The 20,074-nt window shown below is 35.6% G+C and overlaps 1 protein-coding gene across 2 annotated transcripts in view; it reads left to right on the plus strand.

Annotated features, from left to right (window-relative positions):
* Mctp1 (multiple C2 and transmembrane domain containing 1) overlaps nucleotides 1-20,074 on the plus strand; it is a 531,756-nt gene that overhangs the window by 343,953 nt on the left and 167,729 nt on the right. For both annotated transcript variants that reach the window (XM_071612401.1, XM_071612402.1), the window contains 2 exons: nucleotides 10,120-10,306; nucleotides 14,992-15,085. In XM_071612401.1, coding sequence (XP_071468502.1) covers nucleotides 10,120-10,306; nucleotides 14,992-15,085 — 281 coding nt within the window. The remainder of the gene's footprint in view (nucleotides 1-10,119; nucleotides 10,307-14,991; nucleotides 15,086-20,074) is intronic.

Raw genomic sequence — 20,074 nt, forward strand, 5'->3', positions numbered from 1 at the left:
CTATTCTCTTCCATTGGTCTAGGTCTGTTTTTATTTCAATACCATACTGTTTTAATTACTATGGCTTTGTACTCTATTTTTAAGTCAGTGTAATACCTCCTTTTTATTTATTTGTTTGTTTGTTTTTTGCTTAAGATTGCTTTGGCTAGGTGGGGATTGAGTGGTTCTGGATAAATTTTAGAATTGTTTTTTCTAGTTCTGTAAAGAATATTGGTATTTTGATAGAAATTACACTGAATTCGTAAATTACTTTGGGCAGTATGGATATTTTAACAAAGTTGATTCTTTCAATCCATGAGCACAGATGTCTTTCTACATTTTTGTATTTTTTTCTCTTTAGTGTCTTTCATCAAAGTTTGATAGTTTTAATTGTAGAGACCTTTTACCTCTTTGGTTTAATTCATTCCTAGGTATTTTACTTTTTAAACTATTATAAATTGGATTATTTTATTGATTTCTTTTTCAGATAACTTGGTTAGCATATAACAACCTTACTGATTTTTGTGCGTTTGACTTTGTAACCTGAAAATGTGATGAATTCATTTATTTTTCTAATAGTTTTTTGGTGGAGTCTTTGGGATTCTCCATATATAAGATATATCATCTACAAAGGGTAAAAATTTGACTTCCTTCTTTCCAATTTGGATGCCTTCTATTTCTTTCTCTTGCCAGATTACTCTGGCTAAGACTTACAGTCTTAAGTAAAATTGTTGAATAAAATTGTTGAAAGTGGGCATCATTGTCTTATTCCAGATCTCAGATATCTTTTGGTGTTTCCCCATTCAATATGATATTAACTGTGGACTTGTTATATATGGCTTTTATTATGTTGAGGTATGTTTCTTTCATACCTAATTTGTTAAGAGTTTTCACAACTCATTTTCATGATATATAGAAGTTAATGACTTTTGGTTTTTAAATTTTACACAAAAATAAATTTACCATGCATGGAAATAAATAAATAAATAAATTGCTTTACAACTTGTAAGGCATTACTACAAACATTAACACAACATCAGGAGGTAAACAGTGGGATCTGTATTTTACCAATTTTACAGATGCAAATAGTGAAGCCAAAGTTGATTAAGAGGTTGGTCAGTTATTAAGTTACTGGATTAACTGAGACTCAGACACAGGTCTCTTGCTTCTAAAGTTCACCCTCATTTTACCATTCTTGTATTCATCATGTTCTCCTGAAGCCTTTATGTGCTTAATAAGATGCCAAGTAGTCAGAGTAAACCGACTTAGGAGATGTACACTATATTGCAAAGTTTGAACAAAAAAATATTACCTGTTGCTGAACTACAAACTTCAAGTGAAGGTGAAATAATGTTAATCTGCAGGTAATTATTTAACTTTCTGATCACCTGCATTTTGGCTGGCAAGATGGACTGCCACCTTTAAGATAATCAGCTAATAAATCCTCATGATTGTTACATTTTTATGCAGAGCAGTAATCTGAACAAACTGGCTGCTGACAGCTGTGGTAAATTGCCAAGAATGGGTGCTGTCAGAGAACAAGTTATTTTTATGAATGTACAGAGTATGTAAATCCCATGTCATGCAATTTTATTTAGTTAGAGTTATTTGCAACCCAACACAGAAGATATACAACATTATTTATTAGTGTGGAAGTACATGTTTATCTTTACAGTGGCATTGACTTGGGGTACATATATTTTAAGTTCGTGGATTGCTACTGACTCTATTTATTGTGTTGTTATCAGGGACTAAGCTTTGGTGCTGCCCAATGCAACAAAGTGTTAACAAATGTAAGCTTGAGTATAAAATTTAATTTCAACAAATTTTTATTAAATAATATATAAGAAAAACTTACTCTAAATTGGCAATTTATGGGTGACAAACAAATGCTTTCCAATTCTACAGCCATAAAAATAAATCTGTGGCTCTGTATATAAAGCTGAGGTGAAGAGAATGTGGATGTATAGGTGTACTTGAATGTGTTTTCAGGTTTAGTGTGGGGAGCTGAGGAAAATAGCCTTTGATTTTGAATCTTAAATAAACTAGTGCTTTTTTAAGGTTGAAGGTCATTGCATTTGTGCATTTGACAGTCTAGAGATTCTGATTTTGAACATTTCTTATTTGTGACACCAAAACTACTGTGATCCTTTACTTCCTACATAAATAAGAACAAGACAACTAATAAAAAAAAAAGAACAAGAATGATTCTGCTTCATTATTAATTTGAAAGCACAAAGACAGCTAGTCAGAAAATTCTAAAATAAAGCAGTCTTTGTTTATGAAATCATTATATTCTACATTTTTCTTATGTGGGTTTGAGTGGACAGTTCATTAGGGAGATAAACAACATTTAAATAAAGAAAGACTAGAGAGTGTCATTGATTTTTGTTTTGGTTTTTCATGAACTCAACCTACACTGGATATATTTTAATCCCTTTTTTCATGAGTTACTATTTTTCTTCTGAAGGTTTTCTTATAAAATTTATATTCATCACAATATTTCTGTAATAATGGACAAAGTTTCCAAGATAATTTCTGTGCACCAGAAATTATTAAATGCTTTACCTTCAAGTCAATGAATAGGGAATTCTACAAGTTTGCAGAGCATGTTCTGATAAAGCAATCTCCCCAAAGACAATTGAAAAGTGGCAACTTCTGACAACAAAAAGGTAGTAACAGCATTTATCATTTTGTAATGTCAGAGATGGTGTAAAACTTTTGCATACTCATGAACTTGAAAACACTTTAGCAATTATGTGGTGAATTATTTAAAATGCAAATATTCCAAGGAGGTAAATGTGTAATACTAATTTATAAGATTCTATATTATATTATGTATTCTTTGTTATCTAGTGTAAAGTAGTTCACATATATGAAATTTCAATGAGCTTCAGGAAATTTATTGTTAAATTTGGTTAAAAATTATGTAAAATATTATATTTTTTTTTAAATCCACTCCCCTGAAGAAAATCTATGGAGGCTTGTCTTTCTATTCTGAAGGTTTCATTTTAAACATCTTGCTAATCATAATGGCTTCAAAATACCATTCATTAGTTAGTACTTTAAGACATAAAATACACTAAGAATTTCATTGTCAAAAGCATAGGTATGAATTTCTATTGCAAATATTCTCCTTGATAATTTTAGATTGTTTGAGCTGAGGTCTTGCTAGATCTGATTGTACCACCAGTGTTTTGTGAATCCTAATGTGGCTAACAGGAGTTCGAGTAGGAGTGGAAGTGTTAGCTTTGCAGATTCTTGTTTATCATTGCTGTTCACTTGTGCATGTTCAATTAGCATTATCTTCAATCCACAGTTCTTTTGCTGGGATCTTTTAAAGCCAATTGTCCATTTTGCAAGGATTAGTTTAGTTAGAACCAGATTATATAATCCGTAAATCCACTTAACAGGGCATGTGTGAATTGCAATTCAGTGAACGGAAGTGAGCACAGAAGGGTGCCCCTGTCAACTCCTTGGTGTCCTGCAGCTCCTACTCCTCCCTTGAAATATTGTAGGCCAGGGTGACACCTTCCAAATAGGGGCCACCTGTGTTAATGCATATGTTAACTCTATGAAGCTTGAAATCTGTCTTATTTCTAAATGAAAAATAATTCCAAAGATTTCCAAAATTTACTTCCTGCACCCCTGGGGATTCATTCCTATATACCCAGGGTGCTCATCAAGGGACTGCTGTATCTGGAAAGAAATGTTGGTCACTGGTTTAGTGATGGCAGAAGGGAAAGCAAGGGAAAAGATAAGGAGATGAGAACTCAGATTTTTCTCCTTCAACTCTTAGAGGGGAAAATATCACTTGCAAAGATTACTAATATTCCTTTCATGTGGTTAAATAATCCAAATGTATGTAGGCTTTATTTTTTCTTTCCTTTTTTTTTATTATGCTTTTCTTAAATACAAAGAAGTTTGAGTTTAGATATGGAAGTCAGGAAACATGGTTTAACCTCTTGACATTGCTGTTTCTCTCAGCCCTAATTTCCTCATTTCTGGAATGAGGCAAAGTAGCTTTAAAATCTTCTTCAGTGTTGTTGCTACTTTCTTGATTATTCTATTGTTTGGTTAATTGAAGAGTTTGTTTTGGTATACATAGTTTAAAGTTTGTAATATAAAACTAAGGCAAATATGATAATATAACCAGATAGTATATTGAGATAGCATTTTAAACTTTCAAAGACATTTTAATCTATTATTCTTGTGTTCTTACACCTCTATGTAAAGAGAAGGGAGTTTTTAAAATCTTCAGTTTGGTAAATGATGAAACCTAATACACAAAGAATATAAATAACTAGCTTAATATCACAATACAAATGAATAATCAAGTTTCATTAAATTTCAGTATTCTGAAACCAAATAGCTTTCTTCAAAAACACACAGTCTGTGGTAGTCCTGAAAATAATGTTCTGAAAGACTAACGGCCTAGAAGGGGACAAATTCTCAAAATCCAACAGAGGAGCAGATAGCTAGGCATTTATTAAAATGTTAGTAAATGAATTAATGAATGAGTAGAATGAGTATTAGAAAGAAATCAGACCATTTTCTAGGGAAATGATAGAGAAGTGGTAGAATAAGCACTGTATGCACTACACCTGCCCCGCCGCTGTCAAACACTGTCACCATGGGTAAATTTTTGGCCTCTCTGAACCTCCATTAATCCATAAGTACTTTTTTAATATACAAGGCACCAATTTTATTTCAGGTCCTGTGCTAGATGCTGAGAATAAGACATTTTTCTTGCCCTTAAAGTGTTTTAGATAAACAACTGAATTTTGTTTTAATGAGAATTAGTAAAAATTAGTCAAGCAAAGACAGGTAGATGCATCATCTCAGGCAGAAGGGTGCCTCATGGAAACACAAAGAAACGCTGAGCCCTTGCATGAAATGTGAGAATTATAAGCCATCTGGAATGACAAGTCATATAGATGCATGCACAAATGATACACAATTAATGGTGGTTCCTGAAGGGCACTATTGACTTCCAAGAATATTTCATATAGGGTAGGAGGCCAGGGGAGGGATGTGGTCAGGTTGGGTCTTGAACATCCATAACTGAGAGGGGTAAACTCTGTCAATGATTTTTGCCAAACAGAACTTAAAGAAATGATTAGGTGGCAGTGCTCAGTGAGAGATAAAGATCCCCGGTCAGGGAAGACTAGGAAGCAACACACAATAATATGTTACTAGGCTGGTCACTGTTTCCTGTATTTCAGAGACACAGCTTGTTGCTTAGCAGTATACACCTGGCCATGTATGGTCCAGGTAATATAGAATCATGTTTTGGAACAGTCCATGAGAAGAAAGATGGCATGGAAGTTACCTTTCCATCTTCTATTCCATTGATCTAAGTTCGCCCCACAAAGAGACAATTTATGCATTGTTCTCTTCCAGCTTCATTGACAGTTGATCTGGGAGCCAGATCTCATTTACACAGTGTGGTGTTTGTTTGTTTGTTTTTTTCACATCAAAAAGTGTAGAAGTGGCTTTGGAAAACAGAAACTTCTCGCATGTGGCAGCTAGGCCTGGAGCACAGTAGTATCCTAAAGGAGGGCCCTGCCCACTTTGGGCAAGAGAATGAATAACCACCTATAGTAGAAGACTAATGAGAATCCAAGCATAGGCAATTGGTCATGGTGGTGGATGACCAATTGATGATGGTACATCATCTGGATGACCACTTAGTATTTCCATAGCCAAACTATAGTGAATCTTTGGAGAGATAGCCAAAGGAGCAGCTGAGGCAAAGCAAGCAGCTGAGAGCCCAGGATACATGGCTTCCGGAGAACCTAGAGAGTTGCATAAGATGTTAAGTATATTTTCAAATCACACATGTGGAACTTCCAATATAAAACAGGTAGATGGAAGGGGAGTTGCTCTTTGAATCAAAGAGGAGAATCTACAGCCAGTTTTTTCACACTTTCACTAAGATATGGTATACTTCTAAGATCACCATGGAAGAATGGTGCTTCCTGTAATGCAATTTGAAATTAAATTAGATCGGATTACTTCTTACACCAACATTCAGATTTTTTTTAGTAATACATTTGAAGAATAGGCAATACATTGCCTATAAGATAAACTTGTTCTCTTAGTTATTTGATTTGTGAAATTTCAGAGAAGGAAGATGTAGCAAGTGTAAACATAGAGTTATAAAAAATTGTGGGATTTTTGAAAATTTTAAAGTTCATCTAGTTCAATTAACTCATAATTGCAAATGATAAAAGTGAAATGCAAGAGGATAAGTTAGTTGTCTTTTAAAAGGTCATACAACTAATTAGTGGAAAATGGAGGGCTAGAACCAAGGGATTCTGACTCTGGGCTCTATTCTCTGAAGGTATTTTTGGAGTTCATGAAATTACATCACTGCTTTTTCAATTTTGCATTTTAATTTTAATAACAATATAAAACCATTAATATGTGCCTCTACTGCAGCATCTGGATGGCCACTTAGTATTTCTATAGCCAAACTACAGTGAATCTTCCCTTCTGCAGGACATAATAGCACAGGTGAGCCAAATACTGGAGACTGCCCCACAATGATTACTGCCACGCCCATCCACAGGGCAATAGACTGTGTCACAAGGGTTGCATCTTTGTACATATTTATTCCAAAGCTACAAGAGGATGGCAAATTCTTTGTCTCTGCCCAGTTTGATTTGCTATTCATCAGTGAAGCTGCAGTACGGACTTTATCCTTGAGTTATTTTGCCTAATTATAGGTGACGCTTTATTTAAAATGGCTTCTCACTCCTAAACAAATTTTAGACAAATAGCAGGTTTGAATAACCTCAACTAGCACAAAGAAACTTGAAGTCATTTCATATTCTCTTTTCTCTTGGTGTAGATAGTACTCTCCATGTTAGAATTGTTAAAGTCAGAATTGTGTGACACTAAAGGTAGGACAGGACTTGAGAGGAAACCTTTCTGTGAGTATACTCAATATTGAAATTTTATTTGCTGTGGAAAAGCATAATCTTCCCTATAAATTTATATCATTAATTTAAATTTTAATTAGTTTCTTAGTTTTAAAACTTTAATGTGCAAAATTTTCTTAATAATCTTATAAAAGTTTAACTTATAGCCTGCTTCCCTAATTTATATATATATCCGTATATATAAATTAGAATAAAATATATATTTAATTCATATATATAAATTAGAATAAAAACAACATAATTTTATATACTTGGAAATTAAGATAATTTTTTCTATTTAAAAACAAATCAAGATATTACCAACTCTAAGAACCATTGCTAGCAGCACACTTTTCTCTTGGGATGCACAGTGGCTTAAGACTAGATCTTAGATTCCAGAGTTACAGGTTCTGGTTCTGTTGTTGGATCTCTATTAATCCCTTCTAACCTCTCTGGCCCTCAGTTTCCCTCATTGTCAAACTAAAGAGCACAGGGATCACAAATTCTTATGTCTGTTGGAACCAGGTAGAGTAATTTAGTGAATAGCCAGCTGTAACGAATAGGCAGTACTGAGGACACTAACTAATTCAGAGGGCATTTGCCCTGTATTTAAAATTACTGCGTTAGATTCAGAACTTTATTTAGTGCACTACCAGCAGAAACAACCCATCTATCTATACATCAGATTCCAGTTTCCAGTTTGCAATTCCTGAAGCAAGTAATCTTACAGCACCTTCCCCAGCTCTAGAGCATTGTGTGTAATGAGTCTGATGTAAATGAAGCATAAGCCCACATCTGCACAACCAGTGCAAAGTGGCAGGCACAGAAGGAAATTCTCCAGAAGTCGTCCAGACGTTTTTAAGAGAAAGGCAGTGGCATGTAAGAGTAAGTAAAGAAGGAACATGGAAAATGAATACATGATCAATGTGAGTGAAAAAAGAAAAGAAAAAACAAAGCCCAGGGAAGACCATTCTGGGTAACAACTGTATCCAGAAGTGAAGAATACTGTCTGGATTACAATTCCAGTTTGATTCTCTGGTATTACATTCTGATCCAAGCCAGAGATTCACTGTCATTCAACCAATTACAGGCCACAGGCATTGTGCCCAGTATTGGAAAAAACTCTAAAAAACCATATTCATGTCTTTCCTTTTTATTAGAGAATACTTTAGAGTGGTTATTTTTCAGTTATATTTTTTACTCTCAATTTGTTGTTCTTGATAAAAACTTATTTTAATTTCAATAAAAATATTAGATAAGGCATTTTATGTATTTTTATCATTCTTGAAAGTTTAAAGAGACAGCATAGAGTATTTTGAAATGAATGTTGTGTTCAAAGAAACAAAGAGGTTTTCTATGTAAATGCTAGTTTTAAGAGGGTGTTTTTCAGATTTCACAAAACTCTGTAGGGGGCCACCCTGAACAGAAGCTAAGCACATGTCTTTAAGTTTGGAGTAAAGAGGAACTGGACTGGCACTGCACCCTCTGCAATCCATGTGGACTTGCCCCTGCTCAGTAAGGGAGGTGCAGCTCTGGGTGTGGGCGTTACCCAATGAGATGGGCATTGCCTTCCAAGATGTCAGTCAGTCTGCTGACCACAAGACATCACAAAGCTAGACTCAACCCCCTGAAACTTGACCCCTTGCCTCATTTAGGGTGGAATGTTCTGGAGTGTGTTCCCCTCAATAAAAGGGCTTCAGAATGTGCTCCTCCCTCTTTTGTCATCCTTCGATTGCCTCCTTTGTGGATGCTGGAGCAGAGGAGCCGTCACTGAGCCCAGAGAAAAAGGGTATTCTGTCTGTGTGATTATTTCACACTAACCTAATTCACCTGGAGTGACCCTGAATGATTTATTCTCGTGTCCTGGCATCTAAACTTCTTGCTTTCTCAATACAGTGAGCATTTACAACACACAGACTTCCTAGCATTGAGTAGGGCCTTACTGTTGGTTTTCATTTCTTATAGTTATGTTGCTCTCTTTCCAATTGTGTCTAGGCACAGTCATCCTTCAAATTAAGTGATATGCAAAAATTAATGTCTGATTTTGGGTCCGTTTCTAAAATCACCCACATTAAGCAGATGTTTAAACCCCATTAGAAGTTTTGAGGATCAGTTTCTCAACATTTAATTTAAAAGTGGAACAATAATGAACAAAGAGAGTGAGGAATGAAAAAGGAATAAGAGCCAGGCACGGTGGTGTGTGCCAGTAATCCCAGTGGCTTGGGAGGCTGAGGCAGGAGGATGGCGAGTTCAAAGCCAGCCTCATTAAAAAGCTAAGCACTAAGCAATTCAGTGAGACCCTGTCTTTAAATAAAGTACAGCATAGGTATGGAGATGTGGCTCAGTGGTCGAGGACCCCTGTGTTCAATCCCTGGTACCAAAAAACAAACAAACAAAAACCAAAGAATAAGAATTTCATCTGGCCCTGATTGCCGACCACTGTGTTTATAACACTTGAACCCTGTTTATTCTTATCATTGGCTATTTCCATTCATGACTGCCACATTTTTCTCAGGTTATTAGAACTTATGGTCACCATATTATCTGTTTCTTCCAAATCAAGTGACATTTTTATGAAAAGGGTTTGCATGGTGTTCAGCTCTCAGAGTGGCAAATAAAGCATGAGATGCCAAGTTATAGAACCCCGTGAGGTCCTAACACTTGGGGTAGAGTGTTTCAGGGGATTCGGGCACTTTTATTTAGACTTATGGAGTGTACTATGAGTAAATTGGCATGGGTTTCAAAATGTAATACTTATGGCACCACTATAGTATGTTTATTATTCACTACTTAGTAACATTTATGAATGAGGGGGGAAATACACCTTGTTTTGAAAGTGACACAAAACTCAGACTTGTGCTTCCCTAGACCCTTTATGTCAGTCCTTCTGGAAGCAAAGACCCTTCAACCCAGTTCCTAGGTCACCTAGGGATGGGAAGTCCTCACCATTTCTGAATAGGGTTACAATGGATAATATTCCAATTTCAGAAAACTCCTTTTCTGGGTGTCTTATAGGAAGTGAGAAATTACAGACCCTAAGATAACCAGGATCTGAATTTTTTGAAGAATGTCAACTAACATGAAAAATGTTTTCTTTTAGTGGGCCAGATAATATTTCTATTGATTCACTTTTCACATACCTCTGAGCAGCCCTCACTTCTGCTGTTTGATGTGGCAAAAAAGCCACTTGCTGATTCAAAACATTTGTTTCTAGGTGCCAGGTCGACCTGTCGTCCCTCAGTAGGGAACAGACACACAAGTTGGAGTTGCAGCTGGAAGAGGGTGAGGGACACCTGGTGCTGCTCGTCACTCTGACAGCCTCTGCCACAGTCAGTATCTCTGACCTCTCCGTCAACTCCCTGGAGGACCAGAAAGAGCGGGAGGAGATATTAAAGAGATATGTACGTATGTAACTCTCCTCCTTCTGGAGTCACATGTGACTAGATGAGGTTGTAAACAATGTACCCTGAGTGATAGATGTATTTATGATAAGTTGTCTTATGGAAGGTTCAGCAGAAGCAAAACACTGGACACATACAAATTCCACACAGACTTTGCAGGAGCACTTGCTTTACCCACTCATGTCTTTTACCCACCCATGTCTAGACCCTTAGTCTTCTCCAGAATCAACTCCAGAGCAAGTTCTGGATTCTGCTCAGTGATTTTATCATGCAGAGAATCTTATCATAAAGTCAAGTTTACACAAACATTACTTTTAAATTAACTCATTGACTCTGTAGAGTTGCAATTATGATTTCCTTGTTTTCTGAGTTTGAAAATGGGGTTAATGGCACTTGCGTTAATTAGAAGCTTGGTAAACTAGAGAGTATTCACAGAAGTGATTTTTATTTTCAATGCCTTAGAAAAGCCTCACTTCTTTCCTTTAATTTTTTTAAATTAAGTGCAATTAAAAGGGAGCTTCCTTCCCTTTGATCAAATGTGGAGTGAGAAGGTAGAATAGTGAGCCACCAAAACAACTACCCTCCACAAATCTTACCAAACCCAAACATTTGCAACCAAATCTTTTTATTTCCCAGCAACCTCCCAGGGTGCATTTCCCACTGTGTAGTTTTATTGAATCAACAGAGAGGGGAGCTCTTACTCCACCATTCTTTCTCAATGGAAGCTTGGAAAAGTAAATGCCTCAGTACCCATGAAGCTGAGGAGAAAAGCTTCCACTTAAAATTACAAAGCTTGTATTGTACAATGCTGCCAGGTGTTTAGAAGTCTCCTCTAGACACTCAGCCATGAAACCAAGCTCTGACTAACAAAGAATGGCTTTAAAAAAATATATTCCTATTTGCTGACTGACATCCTTTCAATAACCGAATTTAATAAAGATGTACCTTATCAGGCTGTGCAGATAACATGAAGTGCTGGTACTAATGCTCTACAATATTCTTCAAACAGATTAGCAGGATGTGCGCTTCAGCAAATTTATTCTGGCTATCTCCACTGAATCAGCTGTCTGCTAATGCTTGTTCAACTCATCCACCAATGGTGTTATCATAAACAGTTTAATAGAGGTGACTTAGCAAGGCTAAATAGTATATATTTTTAAGCCACCTAAAAGCTTAAGGTATTATGTGGCATCTCCTAATATATAATTGCAATTATGAAAATTATTTCACTATTGGTATGTACCAAAACATATTGTTACCAAAAGTGAACTCTATGAGTTAAAACTATTATAAAGAAATTAATTGGTATATTAATATAAAAATTCTTCTAGGTATTATAATACTGTAGTTAATGGATTACAATGTTATTATCCTATATATGGAGGTGATAATTCTGTTCAGGTAATTAGAAGTAATCCATCTATTATTGATCTAATTTTTCTTTGCTGGATGGACTTCCTTTCATTCAGAACTTGAGTATTTGTTGCCCATCTTCTTTCAACCCCTACTTATTTCAGTAAATTTTAAAATATTATTTGGATGTTCCAGTGAGTTTTCAGCTTATATTCTGCTGAATATATTAAAAAGTGAATCATATTTTAATGTACTTTTTCATAGCCTTGAACTTCAGGCACAGGCCTATACCTCCCTCTAGAGACTTACTTGCTAAGAAACTACACTATCAGTATAGCACATGTGTTATAATTGCTCATAGCAATACAGGGACAAAGAGCTATATTTTAGGGCTGTGGTGTGTTTCTTTTTTATTATATGTATTTTGAAATGAATGGATGCTGTATCATGTCTAAAATATCCCTTGTTTTGGAGAAACATATAAAGGATGTTACATGTTGGAGAATTATTTATGTTTTCTTGTAAGGACATGTATGTTTTTAAAAGTTAAGGTTAAACTTAAGTATTTGATTTGGCATTGGTTGTGTGCAGAAAAGTAAATGAACTTCCCGACTCTCATACGAAACAGCCCTTGAAAAATCTCTCCTTTGCTGTTGTTTAGCTGTTCATTGCTAAACATTGAAGTCTCACAAATTAAACAGACATTCCTATGTGAGCCATTATTTGATCACCCCATTCTGAAAAGATGGCTAATTCCATTTTTCTTTTTTTTTCTTCTTTTGTGGGGGAGGGAGGGAGGGAAGGTCAATAGGGGGCGGGTAGTAATGGGTAGTAGACCAAGAGTGATTGTATGACCTTCTCAGAACGGGTATGCTGAACCCTTGCTCCCCCTTGTCACAGTTTAAAAACCAGAGGAGCTAGTTTAGAGAAGAAGTTGTTAGCATTCCATTTTTATTATGACATTTCACAGTCATCTGATTTAATGTCCCTTGACCGGATTGTCCACCGTGAGACGATGGGCTTGAAATGTTATTTAGAGCATTGATAAAAGGTGAGCGGTTCTAAGATGACAGCGAGTCATAAGGCTGGTGGTGTGACATTAATTTTCTCCATAACAGAGATGGAATAAGACGTCACGGTGACAAGCTGTCAATCAGCTCTGGCCCCTCAGAGCATCTCGATGCCATAGGCTGGGGTATTGCCTCTCCCGTAATAGAGCTGAACTGAGATGCTCTCCCTGACAGCTGCTGCAGCCATAGAGAAAATATATTATACAGCCTTTCATTAAAAAAATAAAGAGGACTCCTCTCCAGAGCATTTCAATCTTTTCCCATCTATTGAGGGCTGAAAGGATTCACAGCAAATCATAGATTCCTCTGCTATGGAAATTTCTGGCTTCAGAAGCCATCTATGTTTTGAGGCCTTCTAAAATAACTATAAATAACAAGACAGAAATATCTCTTGATGAAGTATTACTTAAAGTAATATTTTTAAACTGATGTATTTATTTGCTTTTTTGAGTTCTTATTATAATAATATTCGCATCAGTGGCCTAAAACAGTTGAAATTTGCAATAAGTTACTGGGCGTCAGCTGACTTGGAAAAATGAAACCATCAAACAATAATTACCCCTCCAAATGGGAAGCAGAACATCAGAGCTGAAGAAGCATCAGAAGACAGGGTGTCTGTGGAATGAGATTACCAGAATGAAATGGTTCTCAGACATGGGGACTGATGATATTTGTTTTAGTCATGATGAAACTTGGTTAAAATTGCTTCTGAAAAATTATAAGTACTGGAATCTTTTGATAAAACTATCAAACCATCATTAGGGTAGGGGATTTGTCTGGTTTATTGCATTAGTTAACTTCTCAGATAAAAAGCTTCCCAAACTTGATTGTTACTGTAGGAGCACAACGTGCCTACAAACCTTGGAATTACAATACTGCTGTCTAAAACCCCCACTGTTAAAACCCTTAATTTATGAGAATTTAAATGGAAAGAGAAGTACCTTTTTACTAAACTGTGTCATCTGGCTATTTTAAACAGATTTTTGGTGATAAACAACTGTTTAAAGACAATAAAAGATTAAGAGTTAATCCTTGTGCTAACATCGTTTTTAAAAAGTTAGGCTATGAGATTACAGATAGATCTGTATTTCCTCCTCTCAGGGTACCAAGGGCATATCTTTAGTGTAAACAATGACTAGTCATAGGGGACTGATAAAGTTCATATCACAGGAAGCTTTGGGCTTGTCAGTATTCTCACATTGGTAATACAATAATGGGGATGCTTTTTACTCTAGCAACATTTTAATAGATAACTTTATTATGCAAAAGTGTGTTATGCTCCCTGGTCATGAAACATTTTAAAGATGATGATAAAGAAGTGCCTTTGATGCTGAGTAGAAAAGCTGACCTCGCCATAGGAAAAACGCTATGAAGTGTAAATCAACAAATGCATTTCGGTGTCTAGAGTTTCATTTTATTCTCAGACTATTTGTGCCCATTAATTAGACTTCTGAATTGTTGTGTTGGTTTCCTGCTTTTAATTTCTGCAAGTACTGTGCTTATTAAAAATCACAATTATGACCTTAGGAAGCAAAATAACTGTTATCATTTGATTCTTCTATCAAAATTTCCATACGTATGCTACCAAGTAAAACTATAGGTTTAAGAAAAAATTACTCCTTTTGAATTAATTTTCAAGTCATCAATTTTATTTAGTTTAAAATATCATGCCTTCTCCCTAAAAGACTTATAGAACTACACTGTCTTTTGAATTAAACATTAGTAAACAGTCTTTAATTTATCTTTAATCTAGTACATGCAGTTTCTAAAAGATACCAAGAAGAAATTAATAGAAAAATTAATTAATTTAGTGTTGACATTTTGCTTGTGCCCCATGTGTTATATGACCAACAACTTAAAGATTCACTACTATTAGGAATCCTTAGTCTTCAAACCATCATCTCTACAGATGAAAGATTTCTTGGAGTGTTTTGATGGAGGGCATTGAGAGAAGAAAAGAAAGTAGACATATTTTTTCTATAATTTGTTTTTTACCATTTACTGATAATTACTTATGGGGAATAAATGTGATTTTTTATTCTCTCAGAAAATCTACTTATAGAGCAATAATTAGCTACATAATTGTGAGTGTATGTACATTCATGATGATGAAAGGGTAATTTGTATTGGAGAAAGACAAATGAACTTTTGACACTCTGGGGAATATCCCAGGATATCCACAAAACTTAGTTATTTTCTTAGCACACTCTTTGAGACTCCTTAGGAGTTTTCTTTTCTAATAACAATCTTGGGGTCTTTCAGAGCCCGTTGAGGATATTCCACAACCTAAAAGATGTGGGATTTCTCCAAGTGAAAGTCATCAGAGCAGAAGGTTTGATGGCTGCTGATGTCACAGGTAAGAAAGGATGTAATTCTCCTATGGCACATGTGGGACAGTATCCAAGAGCTACACCACTGAATATTCCAACTCTTCATTTTACCTGAGTGGATTGTCAAAGTAACTAATTTAAATATAAAAATTCAGGGTTGATCTTAACAAAGATTTTCCAACCTCATGATTTTTTTTTTCTTTTGGTGGTGGGGATCGAACCCAGGGCCTTGTGCACGCAAGGCAAGCACTCTACCAACTGAGCTATATTCCCAGCCCCCCAACCCCATGATTTTTATACTTCTAATTTTTATACTAATTCTGTTTTTTAAAGACAGGGTAATATATTAAAAATAAACAATAAAAGCAAAATAACTTTTGAATTGTTGCCCTCCCCATAGTTTAACCAATGTATTATAAATAATTTTCCAGATATTGTCATTTTAGTATATTGAAGTAATGCTGAATTATCTTCTCTCAGAGAATATCACCTTCCCCATAACCAAATACTTGTAATGTACACATGCATGAAATCTGTTGCACAGGTCTCTAAGAAGTTTAGATGAGTAGTGCTTAATAATTACTATGGACTCTTGAATATTTGTGTTGCCCCTTCAATCTCCTAGTTGTCCAAATTTCTTAACATATCCATAGATCATTCTGGATCTAAACTAAACATCAGGATTGTTTGAAGTGTTTAACCATGGCATAGGCTTGCCAAAACGTGGTGGCATATGCCTACCAACTACCTGGGAGACTGAGGAAGGAGGATTGCAAGATCAAGCCCAACCTTGGCCACTTAGTGAGACCATGTTTAAAAAAACAAAGGGGGGAGGACTGGGACTGTACCTCAGTAGTAGAGTACCTTGGGTTCAGTCCCAAGTTCTCCCCTGTCCCAAAAAATAAATAAATAAGAAAGAAAGAAAGAAAAACTTAGTCTTATCTCTTAAAAATTTACTCATTTTGTTATAACTGTTTTCATGTTATATATTTATTGCTAAATTTTGTAAGGATATGGGTGATGTTTATTCCATTGATCAAATTATTTATCTTGAGATGGACTGACTTGACCACTTTTTATACAAATTTCATGGTTTATGGAAAGTACCCACTTATTATTTGTGGAACTATACTTACCATTATGAATGATTAGCACGATGACGTGCAAAAGGTAACAGACTTATTTGAAAGACAGAAGTATATTTTTCTTACCATCCAAGGGTCTGCAAATCATTGTGTCCTTCAGTAATTCATTTAACAAAATGAAAAAATTAAAAGATAACTGCCTTCAAACTAAAGTAGCATGTTTCGTCCAAAAGAGCAATATTTTTAAGTTTTACTACTTGCATATTATCAAGTGACTATTTATTATATGATAAAGTAAAAATGTTGGGAATTTATAGTTTCTCTAAAGAAGTAATTATCAGGTTATTTGTGACTAAGAAGATAAATAAGAACTGTCAAAAATTTTCAAACTAGGTGTAGCTAAAAACAGTGGGAGAAAATATAGTTTGGAAATCTGTTTGCATGTATGCTGACTTGGCTCCTAGTGCTAAACAATTAGTGAATGTTAAGTTTATTCATTTTCTCTCTTATGAATTTTATTTCAGGTATGGTTATAATCAGATTAATCTGGGAAAACAATTTCTTATAGAAAAATTCAAGTACCATTTACTTCAAACACTTAGCTACCTGTCCATTATTGAAGCTGAATACTATTGTGTAGGTTTTTCTTCTCTTAGAAAGAAGCTGTCTTTGATTTTAAAACTTCATGAATATGCAAACTATGTTAACCTAGTTGGCCTGTATGCCACTATGGAAGTTAAAGTACATGTTCTTTCAAAGCTGGAAAAAATAGAGATATTTCTTTCCTAATGGTTCTATGTAAATCGATGTGAATAACAATAGCCTTTCCTCTAGGGATTCAATGAGACATGATTTTGATTTGATAAAATGAACATTAATTTGGGGAATACTAAATAACAAAGTCCCCATTTTTTTCCTCCAGTTTTAGGGATATAAATCTAATGATTCTCATTCCGTGGTGACCTTATAATCTAATGGGCTCTGAATTGAACAAGAGAGATGTTGAACTATTCAGGGGCAAAAGGATAATTCAGTCTTTGACCTTGCTCACTCTTGGAACTTTTGTGGTTTATGACATTTGTGATGGTGGCAAAAAATTGAGGACCATGTATTTAAGTCAGAAATGTCTGAATGCACCACCAATATTAAAAATAATCTTTTCTTCTGAAAAGACTGTGTATATGTGTGTGTGTATGTGTGTGTGTATCCTGATGGCCCCATTTGTCAGTTAATTTGATGTACAAGTAAGCTCTGTAGTTTTATCTCTTATTCAAAGAAGAACTTTAAAGATGTGATGTACATCTCAATGGTTAATAATAGTCAAGCTCTATACAATATTAACTAATAGTTTGAAAAGAGGGAATTGAATGAATAGTGCTGTCTTCAAATCTTCAAATAAGTATCCATTTATAAGTGTTTAGATGGAGAGGGGAGATTTTAAATCACGGATAATTTTCCGAGTTAAGCCAAGAATATTTTCTGACTCAGTACAAATGAAGGTATTATTATAAGATATTTGGCTTCAGAGCACTTTTTTTCTAGACCATTCCAACAAGACAAACTTATATTTGACCAATTTTGCCCAATTTTTAAAATATTTTCAATGATCTGGACATAAAGTTAAACTTTCATTGTTTAAGCAAAAAAAATTAATTTTCATATTCCATCATTTAATGTGAGAGATTCTGTAATCTTTTAAGTAGCCATCAATCTTACTGAAGTCACAAAGAATTTTTCCCTTTCAAAATGTAAAATTTTTCTTTTGTTACAACACATTCATTGAGAAACATTGTGATACTGTATTAACTCTGTGTGAATAAAGAGCAATTGAGACTCTCTTTGAATGAGTGAGTATAAAGCACAAATTACTTTTTAATGAAACCCTCAATTCTTTCCCTTTCCACAAAAAGCCTATAGCCTTGTTCAGCTGAACACTACTACAGTAGGTCACTTCAGTTAAGCCCCTAATAAACTGTTGATAGTCGAGGGTAGTTTTTTCTTCCGTCTCAATAGCCCAGTGTTGGACAGTGCACTTCAAATCATTAAGGTTAATACAGATTTTAAAAAGAGATTAACTCTGGTGGTTAAGGCCTCAATTTACAACTCCCACACATACACATGCATTGAGCAGGGCACAAGAGTGGATTGAAATTTCAGTCAAATTGTGGGCAGCCTTTCACAGCCTGAGAAAGTGGCACTCGGGTTTGAAAAGTTGGTCTGCTAAATTCTTCGTGAGGGAAAAAGTTGGAATAACAGAGAAATACTGCTCAGTACAACTTACTTACCTTTCAACTAACCAGCGAAAAGGTTAATGTCTTTCTGCACTATCAAAGCAAAAAACCTAGAGACTGTCTGGCCCTGTGTTCACTGAGGAAGATTCTCTCCACTAAATCACATGTTCCTTAGAACTGGATGGATTGTGAGAATAGAAAGGACAATGAGGGAAAAAGGAATGGGGGTGGGGGGGTACTGGGAAACGGTTCATGTTGTAATTTGTCTTTTCTAGCTTCTAATTATTCTTTTCCTTGAGCAGGGCCTAATTTCTGCTTTCAACTGAACATTTCAAGTCTTCTAAATTGAGTGAGGCTTTCTTTGCAGAGTATTTAGACCTAGCCTATTGGTTCTTTCAAGTTCTAAGAGAAGAAAGAGAAAAGAGTTCTTCTCCTCAGCCCCTCCCCTTCATTTCCCCCTGGGTTTTGTGCGTGTGAGTGTGTGTGTGTGTGTGTGTGTGTGTGTGTGTGTGTGTTTGAGCTCCTAAGGAAGAGGTCATACATAGCCTCCCCAGGGAGACTCAGTTTCAGGAGCAGTAATATGGGAGAACTGTGAAACCGGTCAAAAGATGCCCTACCTTTTCACTGTACTAAAAGGTACAATAATATAAAACTTTCCACACCAGGTGAATTGATCTCTCAAATTAATGCACCATCTCTTCCAGGAAACAATAGAGGAAAAGGAAAAGAAAAAGTGAGAGAGAGAGAAAGAATTTTACAATTAGTAGAATCTGTCACTGAAATTGTCCCATTAAATGAGAGGGTTTTTTTCCCCCCCACTAAAACAAGGCTATACACAAAGACTTGCAACACACCAACCCTGTTGTCTGGAAACCTACTAGTTATTAAGAGAGATGTTTACTACCCCTTTATTTGCATAGACTTTCCCCATGTTTTCCTTTTGGAAAACTGTCTTCATTGTTGGAAAATATTTAAGTAACAAAACAGCAGAAAAAGACATGCTACAGTTTTTTTTTTTTTTTTTTTTTATCAGCTTTCGTGAGAGTCTTATTATCTTAAGAAATAACAGTTAGCAGCTCAGATTCATTAGCAGAGCTAAATTTAAGCCCCATTTGACAGGCTGCCTGGAAAACATTTTGTTTTGCTGTCTGTGGGCTTTAATTAAGACGTGTTCAATTTCAGTCCTCTTCAGTCTAGCCCCCACCCCCAACTTGCTGTGTCACAGACCGGCGATCAGACACTTTTAGATGGTCCGGCCCATGACTTTGACCTTCTGCGCAGTCCGGCGTTCCCTGGGGAACCGTTCAACTCATGAGGTCTGATTTCACACTTCCAGGATGCCTCAGCTCTCTTAACAATGACAGGGAGACAAAGCCCTTTAGAGCGGGCCGCATGGGGACTTGTTTAAATTGGAAACCAGAGAGGAGTCAAGGAACAAGGTTAGGGGCTACAGAATAGTGCTTTTAATAAAGAGCTCACAGCTCTGGCTCAGCTCAAAGAGGTCTACCTCTGTACAATTAATTGAGCCATTTATCTGGAGCATCTTAGGCCTCTACTTTCTCACAGAATTGCGTGGTAAATATCAGCTAAGAAGCAAATGAGATATGCATGAAATGAATTTTAACACTTTGATTACTGTGCCTCCAGTCTTCATTAAAAGTAAATTTATTTGTATTTCTGACCTCATTATCAGTAGGCT

Source organism: Marmota flaviventris, chromosome 5, assembly GCF_047511675.1.
Source record: "Marmota flaviventris isolate mMarFla1 chromosome 5, mMarFla1.hap1, whole genome shotgun sequence".
Classification (NCBI taxonomy): Eukaryota; Metazoa; Chordata; class Mammalia; order Rodentia; family Sciuridae; genus Marmota; species Marmota flaviventris.